The sequence below is a fragment of the Chenopodium quinoa genome, unplaced genomic scaffold, assembly GCF_001683475.1.
Source record: "Chenopodium quinoa cultivar QQ74 unplaced genomic scaffold, ASM168347v1, whole genome shotgun sequence".
Taxonomy (NCBI): domain Eukaryota; kingdom Viridiplantae; phylum Streptophyta; class Magnoliopsida; order Caryophyllales; family Amaranthaceae; genus Chenopodium; species Chenopodium quinoa.
The window spans coordinates 1515463-1527281 of NW_018743593.1; the positions used below are offsets into that span (position 1 = coordinate 1515463).

An 11819-nucleotide genomic window follows, 5' to 3' on the forward strand; every position below is an offset into this window, starting at 1 on the left:
ACGAAAGATCGACCGTTACCCTTGAGACGACAGAACATTATACCTTGAGACAAAAGTGCAAGCATATGACGTTTTTTAAACATTAAGATAAGAATGGACGTGGTCGCAGTAAACCATGGACAGTAGCAAATTAAATGATGTTGCAAAAGACCATGAAATCTATTAAAGAGACGTGGGAGAAGACCATAGACACCAACAAAGAGACATGACTGCAAAAATTTGTTTTAAAATGAAGTGCATTACCAGAGTAATGCATCTCGACTTCAACAAATTGGAATTTCTAATCGCAACGTTCCTGATATTGTCGCTACAACTGTGGGATGGTGTTAGCAATAGAGACATGATATATCGGAAAATATATATGTGATATATTTTCAAGAGATATAATCTGAGAAGAATAATATATTTAGGATATTTATGTTAAAATTTAGTGAATATATCTTTAGCATTTATTATCATGGTAGTATATATGTTTTAGTTTAGGAAGATTGTTTCCTATATTATGATCTTAGGTTATGTTTAAATACTCTACTATTGATATATAATAATCAAGCCATTCTATTAAGGGCGTGTTTGGCAAAATGTAGCTTTAGAGGTAGCAGTTTGTGATAGTAGCTCTTATTAGTTGTATGTGTGCTGTTAGATGTCAGCTAGCTATTAACTATAAAAATATATAATTAAAAATCAACGTTTGGTAAAGTAGCTATTAACTAGCTATTAGTTGTAAAATTCTTAAAATATAGAAGGAAAATTCCAATAGCTATCTAGTTTTCACAAAACCTAATAATATTAACTTTTCACAAAAATTACTCCAACTACCAAACTCTACTTCCACCACTACACTGCCAGACACTCATATTTTTTTTTTACTAAACAATGGCTTGATAAGTCAAACCACTTAAAGTTACTCAAACGATAGTGCTGAACACGCCCTAAATAGAGGAAGTTTATATTTAAATTGACGAACTTGCTCCATATGCAATTATGATGCTTAAATGAACGAAGAGGAGAAAGATTATTAGTTCATATGAACTTGCTCCATATGCTATTATAATGCTTAAAGTGAATATTACAAAGTGAATTAGTTCATATGAACTTGCTCCATATGCTATTATAATGCTTAAAGTGAATATTACAAAGTGAATTAAATTCATCAAGAGAAAGAGTTAGTTCATCTAGGAAGTGGAATAGCTTGTAGTGGCTCAACCTTTTTTAATGTAATACCGAACTTTTCAGCCATGTTTAAATCTTTGGTACATTTGCCATTTTCCCAATTGAAAGAATGAAGAAGAGTACCCAACATTAAGTGTATCATCCTATAAGCTAGGGGAATTCCGGGACACATTCTTCTTCCTGATCCAAAGGGTATGAGCTCAAAATCACGTCCTTTCACATCAATTTCTCGTTCCAAATATCTTTCTGGTGCAAAAATTTCCGGATTTGGCCAAACACTTGGATTACGACCAATTGACCATACATTAACCCAAATAGTTGCGTTTTTGGGCACTAAATAGTTATGTAGTAGTACATCTTCATTAGCTTTGTGGGGAAGTAAGAAAGGAGTTGGCGGATGCAATCTAAATGTCTCCTTTACTATTGCCTGAATATATGGTAGTTTTGAAATATCTGTTTCTTGCATAAACTCGCCTTTCTTAAGCACCCCATCTACTTCAATATGAGCCTTTGTCATGATTTGTGGGTTGCACAATAATTCTGCCATTATCCACTCTAACGTGCTAGAAGTGGTATCTGTTCCCGCCATAAGAGCATCTCCAATGGTAAGCTACAAAGGCTTGTAGCTTGCTTTGTCATGTTAATTTTTAAGGCTACAACCTATTTAAGCTACAAAGTACTCCAATGGCAAGCTACAAGAAGTTGTTGCTTGATTTGCCACATCATTATTTCAAGCTACAAAGTACTCCAATGGTTGGCTATATAATTTTGTAGCTTGCATGTAATACTTTATTTACTACACTATATGAGCTGAAAATTTCATTGCTATTTTACTTACTTTTACCAAAAAAATTCTAATTTATAATATAATTTTATAAGTTGTGCCTGCTATCAATATTAAAATTTATATGAAATAATTTATATAATTTCATATAAGTTGTTTTGTACTCGTATTATAAGACGACTTGCTTGCGATTTAATTATTTGAGCTTGTACGAAGTATTTAATATTTTCATCAAGAGAATTGATAACCTTTTCCATTTAAAAAAAAAAATTATTGATAACTTTTCTCCCTAAATTTATTTGCATATTTTATTATCAACATTTGACAATACAACTAAATAAAACTAATTAACAAAACAACATTCCTTAAACAAAAAAAAAAAAAAAAAAAAATAAAAAATAAAAAAACCAAAAAAAAACTTAGCAACTTAAGATCAATTCAAGTTATAGCTACCAAAACGTGACCAAATATGCTCAACTAAATCAGCCTTTAGCTGGTGATGCATTTGTCTATCTCGGATTGTTGCATCTCTTTCAAGATATGACTCAAAATTCTCTTCATGTCCTTGATGCACATCAGCAACAACACTTGGTGAAAATTCATCGTTAGGAAAGTTTTTGTTATAAGTGTGACGCTCGTCTTCAACAATCATATTATGTAATATAATACACGCATCCATAATATCATGGATATTGCGTTTATGCCAACAACGTGCAGGCCCACGAACTATAGCAAAACGAGATTGGAGTACCCCAAATGCCCTCTCAACATCTTTCCTTGCACTCTCTTGCTTTTCCTTAAACAAAAGCCTCTTCGGGTCCCGAGGATGTGAAAAAATTTTAACAAATGCAGCCCACTCAGGATATATACCATCAACTAGATAATATCCCGTTTCATACTCGGTGCCATTAATGGTAAAATTAACCTCCGGAGCTCGTCCTTGCAATTTCTCTTGAAACAAATTTGATCTACATAGCACATTAAGTTCGTTGTTGGATCCAGCAACACCGAAATATGCGTGCCAAATCCATAGATCTATTGAGGCCACGACTTCAAGCATTATTGTTGGATATCCATAATCACCTCGAGTGTATTTTCCTTTCCATCCAGTAGGGCAATTTTTCCATGCCCAATGCATACAATCAAGACTTCCAAGCATGCCCGGAAAGCCATGGTATTCCTCATGCATTTTAAGCAATCGTTGGACATCATTAGCATTGGGACTTCTCATGTACACCTCTCCAAATATTTCAATAACACCACGACAAAATTTAAATAGACAATCCATAGCCGTGCTCTCACCAATCTTGATGTACTCGTCAACAGCATCAGCTGGAGTTCCATAAGCTAATATGCGAATAGCAGCAGTGCATTTTTGAAGAGGGGACAAACCCATTCTTTTTGCGGCATCAAACCTTTGTTGAAAATATTCAGTGTGATTTTTTAAGGCCTCCACTATTCGATTGAAGACCTCTCTCCTCATACGAAAACGTCTTCGAAAAAAATGTTCTGGATATACTGGATGTTCAGAAAAATAATCTTTGTATAAACATTCTGCACCACCTTCATGATCACGAGGAACAACCTCTCTCGAGGGTGTTTCATATTGTGAAATAATGGATTTTATTGTAAGGTCTAAATAATGTGTGGAAACAATAACATTCATAGTGGAATGGTACTGAGATTTAATGGATTTTCTTAGGATTGTTTTACTTCATATCAATATTTTAATGGAATTATCCTAATTAGCCAATTAGGTATATTGGTCCAATGGTCCTACATTGCACATACTTAAGTTTGGTCCTACAAACTCTCGTAACAACCTAATAAGTTCACTCTTTTGATATAAAGAAATATTGAAGGCAAAAAACAAGAAGTAGCAAATTAAAAACAAAGCTTTAACCACTCATGATAGAAAAATAACAAAGAGATTAAGAATGCTACAAAACTTAATACATAACATTAATAATAAAGTAAACATTACATAATAAAAGGAAAAGTCTTATAAATTGCTTATTGAGTTCAACATAAAAACACCTAAAATACCCTCTCTAATAAAAAAAATTAAAAAAAACCTTAAAATACTTGACTCAGTAGTCATCAACTCATCATATTTATTTGATTTGTGATTATGACATTCCATACTTGGCCTTAATCATTTCACATACTTGATCATGATTTTTTCTAGCTTTTTCGTCCATATTAGATGTGTCCTTGCAAAGTATCACGAAATCTTGTTGTCGAATGTGTTCTTCGCACAATGAAAGTCTTTTTGACTGTATTTCTTGATAATTACCCCATTTCTCGTCAAGAAGAGATGTTTTGCCTTTCACTTTACTATTCCTTGCACTTGCTTTAGCCGCCTTTTGTCCCATTGGTCGTTTATCTCCCATTTCCACGTTATCAATTTCACTAGTATTAGGATTTGAGGAAGAGGTACTGTTATCTTTAGGAATAGAAATCTTTGTTCTTTTTGTAGAACTACTTTGTGTAGAAACGTAATCCTTCCACTTCGGGGCATTTCGAAGAATTTTCCAAGAATGTAAATAAGTAAAAAAAAATTTCTTGTTTTCACTTTTGCTAGTAAAAAGTTTTAGGGCATTACTAATTATTTGTTCATCGTCATTGCCACTTGGGTGACCACTTTTAATCTGTATATAACACCCATTGAACTTGCTAACCTCAGGACTCATTTTATACCAGTGATTTGTGGCTTGCTCAATGGTTATTGGAGGGCCTTCCCTTCTCCATTCGTTATAATACTCTACAAGATTTTTCCAATAATTTGCCTTACTTTGATGGGTGCCTTTGATAGAATCAGTTGTGAAATCTATCCAACTATTACATAAATCTTCATCCATGTATTGAGTCCAAGAAAGCTTATCTGTCGACTTACTAGTAGCTTGTGCATTTACCTCCTCTTGTATATTATCACTTTGAGGAGTGTTTGACTCCATTTGAGACCTTTTGAGTGATGTTTCTTGGTGCATATTAGAGGCCCCTACACATTCTCTTCTTGTAGCATCATGAACCACATTAGATTCACTTGAAAATGGAGGTTGAGGATGGTAGCTTGACATGTTGTCTTGCAAATTAGGCATTGTAGTATTGGGATAATAGTAGCCAGGGTGGTAGTGTGTTTGAGGGTAGGAATTTTCGGAGGTGAAATTTCCACTATTTGATGAATTTCCCAAACCAAAATGTTTACTAAATGGATTATCCGTATCATCCATCCAAATTTTTTACGAGGAATTAATCGTAGATATGAAAGTATTTGTAGATTATGTTTTTTTGAAATAATATACTGGTTGTATTCTTAAGGTTAAAAAACTTATTTATAGATGTATTAGCTAATAATTCAAAGTTAAATATGGTTACCAAATATTGTACATTGGCTAAAATTTTGGCAAAATCTTTTATTGACAAAGTCTAATTTGTTATCATATATAACGTAATCAAAAATTTTAAAATACCTATAATCTTGTACAAGTGATCTTACGAATATAATGAATGTTACTAATTTTTTTAACAAAAAGAATAAAACAAAGTATACCTATAACCTATAAGCTAGGAAGCACATTACTCAACATTAGCTAGAGCATGTCAGTTACACCTTCTGATAAAGATGAAAAATTGATTTTAAAATGTTTTTTTTTTAGAAAAAGATAAAAAAAAAAAAAAAAAAAGTTGTTGCATTATCTTTTGAGCAATTGTAGATCACGTAGAGCATTTCCATTAGCCGTGCATACCACTCTCCAATTTTTTAAAATAATATATAAATCTTGAAAATTTCCAAGCAGTGTTGCTCAAGTGAGCAGTGCTGCTCTTCCAAGCAGGTATGTCAATTTTGTTCCAATGGTCAAGCTACAGTTTTAATATTTTTAAATATTGCAAGCAAGACCCTAAAACTAACCATTGGAGATGCTCTAAATAGATCCTGAAAATATAGATGTAGATAATTATTTGCATTTGTATTCAGTATTATCTTTAAAGACATTTGGATCATTCCATCCAAAAGATCTCAAGGTAGAAAATTTAGCGCTAATATAAAATGTTCATATTGCATATATTCATAATTTTTAATCCCTCCATTCTATTAAATACGATTTGAGATTTTCACAGTTGTTAAGGATATTAGTTAAAGTTCGTTGGTGTTTTGATGTTAATTATTAGGAAAAATTAGAAAATAACACCACAAAAAAGCCACAATTTTGATAATAACACCATATAAAAAAAAGTTTTGATTATAACACCTCTAAAAATCTCAAAAATTTGATTTCACCACCGCATAGAGGATGCCGTCAAAAACGTTTGTGGACCTACTAAATACACGTGTCAGTTATATATTGGTTAAATTTTTTTTTGTATTAAAAAAAACCCTAAACCCTTAGCCCAGCCACGAAGCTCACCACCGGCAGCCCTACATCCCACCACCGGCACTACCCCCCACTGTCGCCAAGCCACACCAGTGTCCACCCAGCCACCCCCACCCTCCTTAACCAACCCCGAAAATCCCTATAGACCACCAGACGCAGCGATTGAGACCCTAGCTCGCAACTCCATAAACCTTAGCCACCACAAAAATGGCGACTAGTGGTTGAAATCGGCCAAGTTAGGGCCTGAGTGGTCAAATTCGACCCTAAATTGGCCGATCTTGACCACTAGTTGCTAATTTTGTTGTGAAATGGAAGAAAAATGGTGATGGTTGTCGGTTTTCAGTGGGAAAAAGAGGTGGTTACGGGGGTTGTTCAGTGCGAATTTCGTGGTTTTCGGTTGCTGGAGGGGTGTCGGAAGTGGTTCAAGGGGTGTCGCAGGAGGTTTTCGGTGGCTGGAGGGGTGTCGGAAGTGGTGTAAGGGATGGGAATTCGTTGTGTATGGTGGCGGAGGTGGTGGTTGTGAGGGTTTTTGATGCGAATAACGTGGTTGATGGTGGGGCAAGGCCAAGCTGGGGCAGGGGTTCGTGGTTTCGCCGGTTTTGGTGGGGCAGGGGTACCGACGGCTTGGGTTAGCATGTCGGTGGTGGTGGACAGGTGGTGCCAGTGGTGGGGTTGGGCTGGGTTTGGTGTTATTTTCTAAATTTTTTTTTAGATGTTATTATCAAAATTTGTGTTTTTTTGTGGTGTTATTTTCTAAAATTTCCTAATTATTATTTTTTATTTAGTTGGTGGTGTAAGTGGAGAAAACTATACAAATTAAATTGGTGGATTTGTTATTGTATTGGACTATTGGGAAGAGAAATAGTTGAAGAGCCTAAACGTGTATGTTAAAAAAAAAACAAAAAAAAAAATGAGATAAATGGGTTAATTATTTGTATATATTCAAAAGTGAAAAAGTTTGAAATTCTTTAATGGACTTGGTTCACACTAATTTATTGTGGACCTTGCTTTTGTAAAATAAATAAAAAAAAAAGTTAATATATTAAAAAAAAAAAATTATTATGTTGAAATAAAAGTTAGTGTGACATTATTTTTCAAAAAAAAAAAAAAAAAAAAAGTTAGTGTGACATTAAAAGTTCTAAGAGGTTAATTTTTTTTAATGAAATTTTTAATATAATGGTCAATATGAATAATAAAGACCACAATGTTAAGATCAGGTCACTATTCGATATAATGTCGTACTTTAAGTTTATAATAACATTAAAGATCACACAAATTTAAAAAAAGGCAGGTTACTTTGTTAAAAATAAGGTTACCCCCTCCGTTTCAATATGATAGTCTCATATGGAATCAATCACATAAAATAAGTAAAGGAGAATATTTGGAATCTAGCATTAAAGTAAAAAAAACAATTCATAAATAGTTTTGCATTATTTATTTTTTTGATTTTTGAGTAAAGCATTTGCCATAAATCCATAATTGCATAAATCAAGGGAGTAAATTCTTTATTTAGAGTCATGTCATTAATTCACAATCAATTAATCTAACAAATCAGAATTTAATATGTATAAAATAGGAAATAAAAAGTAAGTTAAAAGTAGAATACATTCAATATGGGTAGATCTTTTTGAAACGTCCAAAATTGTATATGGGACTAACAAATTAAAACGGAGGGAGTATTATATTAAAATTATGGGTTACTATATTGAATATAATGTCAGCTATGTGTGTATAAACCTTAGGTTCACAATAATAATTATTTTGGACCAGGTCCACACAATATTTTCTATGTATTATGCATTTATGGAATTATGGAGTAATTTTTTAAATGTCCAAAAAAGAAATTTGTCAATTATTTAAAAATGGATGGAATAGATTTGAATTTTGATTGTCCTCAATTCGTTTTATGACAGACATTGATTTGAAGTTCTGAATAGGGGTGTCAGTTCGGATAATCAGATTGAATCGAATATGGCCGGGTCGGGTCGGGTAAATTTTTTAAAGTTGAGTTATACTAAATTATTATGTACACGCGAGTCCAAATTTAAATCGGATATTTTTCAGGTTGGTTTCGGATCGGGTCGGGTGTGCTTTTCACACCTCTAATTCTCAACAATACTTTTAAGATCCCTTGTTTTTTTTACACTTTCCATCCACCACCATGTGAAGTCATGATTTAATTATTCCTTAAAATAAACTACTTGCTTATTTAATTATTTGCAACTCTACCTTTTGTTTAGTTGTTTGTTTCTGTATTCAATTGAAACATAACTTTTCACATGCAATGACTCACAAAATAATGTACTCCGTAGTTCTTACAATATCATAGACATATATACCTCAATGCATATTGTTATAAGGATAAACGTCCCATTCTTCAAGTCAAGTGTTAGTCATTATCATTTACAATAATATTATTACAACTCAACATGGATTAGCTAATTATGAATTAGCAATTAGCTTAATTAGCTAATCTTCAATGGCGGTGTTCAAGAGTCGAAATGGTTGCTCTTATGATTAATGAGCTCTCTTAGAACCAAAGACTAAACAAAACCAAATTAAGCCACTCAAATTTATTTACAAACAAATACTTTGTATATACTTCATCTTTTTCTTTTTTTTTTTTTCAGCACTTTTAATTTCACACTTACCTATGTATTATTTTGATTACAAACATCTTTAATTTTAAAAACTGATTTCCACCAATACTCTCCACACCATTGACTTCATATTCAATTATTTTTTCACAGAGTTCTTATTGCAGAACTTCGGGATGATTAAATTGGGGTTATTTTATATGTAATTATATTATAATCTTGATTTTTTGTAATTTTATGTAAAATTTTCAGTTTTTCTTTTGGGTGAATTGTGAACCGAGTTATTGATTTTCCTGTGAACCGAGTTATTGATTTTCCATCAACTTTTTGAGTGCGGCTAGCCACATCCCCTGGCCAGCTCTCACGCACCAAGTTACCCTTATCGACAAGTAATCTATGACCGAGTAACTCATGACCGAGTAAAGCTTGACCGATTTAGTAACTTCTAATGACCGAGTGAGTAACCCTAACTGAATAACCCCTGACCGACTTAATTACCCTTGACCGAATAACCCTCAACCGACCGAGTAACCCCTAACCAACTTAATAAACCCTGATCGACCGAGTAACAACTAACTAACTTAATAAATCATGACCAACCGAGTAACCCTTACCGATCGAGTACAATTAAAAAGAAACAGAAAAAGTAATAAATTATTGGCCGATTTTTTAAAAACAAAAAGTGCTAATAAATGATCATTAAAAAAAAAATTAATATTTCTCTCTTACCATGAGAAGATGTTTGACATCATCGAGAGTGAGTTCTTCATCTCCATCCCCAACAAGCTTGAGTAAAGAGCTTAGAACATCATCCTTGACATCAGATGGATCCTCCAACCTTTCATCAATAATATTCTCAAAAATCTTCTTCAACTTTGTCAAGTAACACGCTGTTTTTTTTACCACCCCTTGCAAATCCAAGTACTTAACTATTGGAAATAAATCAGACACATTAGGCCTTTCTCCTTCCTCGAAAGCATGCCAAAGAATCTCCTTTAATTCCTGTGAATTCGACGAATCAAGGCTACCCAAATCCATCGAAAACAATGTATTCGACAACAAATTTATCGTGGTTGTAAACCCTGCCTTACCAATATCAACTGGTAAACCCTTCTCACAACGATTTTGTACATACCCAATCAGCTCTTTCACCTTACTGTGTCGTAACTCTTGGCTCATATTGAGTCGTTGATTTGTAAACAAGTGAATAGCTGCAACCTTTCTAAGGGTCCGCCATTTGGGGCATACAGGAAGCCATCCTATAGAAAGTTTGTTGTGGTTTAATGGTCTAGCAGCATCTGGGATTGCCCTACTAGAAAGTGCTAAGTCGTGTTTAAGGAACATTTCTTTGGCTATTTCAGGGGATGATATAACTATGGTAGTGTTGCTACCTAGTTTTAGAGTCATTATAGGGCCATAATTTTTTGAGAGCTCGTCGACAGCACGATGAGGCTTGTCGCCGAGAAAGTGAATGTTGCCTATGATAGGCCATGGTTTAGGCCCTGGTGGGAGCTTTGATTTGGTGAACAGTTTTGAGAAGAAGAGGATGGTAAATATGACAGGAAGGATAAGTAGTGATGGAGTGGAATATTCCATTGATTGATTTATGAAATACAAGTGCTAAATGAAACGATACAAAGACTACCAAAGATTTATATAATTGACGAAGTGCCCGTCTGAATAATAAAGAGCGCATGGCCGCTTGGGAGTAGGACAACCAATGATTGTGACATTGTGTCTTCCACATGTCTATATTTTTTGGGTATTGATGCAAGTCATGTAATGGGCCATACCTTTTATCAGCATATTTGTAAGAGTTAGGCTTGTTATATATATATATTTTTTTTTTACTTAATTTCATTTCAATTCAATTCATTTTAGTTCAATTCATCTCCGATTCATTTCAGTTTAGCTCTAATCAGTTTAGTTTAGTTCAACTCCTAATTTCTCTCTCTTATAAAATATTCATTTCAACTCAGTTCACCAATCAGTTCTGTTCAGTTTAACTCAGTTCAGCAAATGTGAACAGACCCTTAAAGACCCAAATTGGCGCATAAAACTTTGTCCATCTTTTACAAATTTATCCCCATCTCCGCCTATAGGTTATAATTATCCTTGTCCACCACTCAATATCCATCTCAAATCTGACTAATACTTGCACGAGTGCTCATAAATTAGTTACTCCTTTTGTAATTTTTAGGAAAATTTAGTTTTATTAATCTCAACTTGGAGATGTGTGTTCTTCTCAATTGTTACGACTGATTAACAAAAGTCAATTACCTATTATAACAGGTTACTTGACATGTGTCAAGCCTTGATTGATCTAAAAAATAAAACTAAAATATTAATTTTTTTTTTTGAAAAAATTGGTAAAAATAATCTTAGGTTTCACTCATTTGCTCAAAATGGTCTCATATGATCGGTAACCTGTTAGAGTAATAAATATTTATTTTTGGATTAAGTAACTTGTGTCACCACATGATTTGGTTTAAATACCAAAAAAAAAAAAAAAAAAAAAAAAAAAGCACGCTCCTACCCACGCAACCCCAACCACCAACATGATTTTCTGGCAGCATCCTCCCACTCAGCCAAGCTAGGTCTTCCGACTCGACCCTACATCGCACTTAGACCCCCCTCCTTACGCCGCTAGCAAATCTCTGTATCCCCGGCCCCGCTCGTCCTTAAACAACCACCCAAAACCCATATTCCAGACCCCGAAATATCCTCTTCCCCCACTGTAAAAACCCCCAGACGCTCCTCCCCTGCCCTCGAAACCTCTAGTCGATAAGGTTCCGTGGGTGAGGGAAGGTTGATTGGGGGTTTTTATGGTGATTGTAGGATGCGAATTGGTGATTACGAGGGCTGGTGGTGATGGTGGTTATTTGGTGT

General features: G+C 34.0%; 1 protein-coding gene across 1 annotated transcript; it reads right to left on the bottom strand.

The window, feature by feature from the left end:
• Window positions 1-1171: 1171 nt before the first annotated feature.
• Window positions 1172-10649, bottom strand: LOC110682769 (cytochrome P450 76AD1-like). Its single transcript, XM_021859102.1, has 2 exons — window positions 9660-10649; window positions 1172-1783 (listed from the first exon to the last, which is right to left on the bottom strand). Exons 1-2 carry the CDS (start codon window positions 10524-10526, stop codon window positions 1172-1174), a joined length of 1479 nt encoding a protein of 492 aa, XP_021714794.1. The 5' UTR covers window positions 10527-10649.
• Window positions 10650-11819: the final 1170 nt, after the last annotated feature.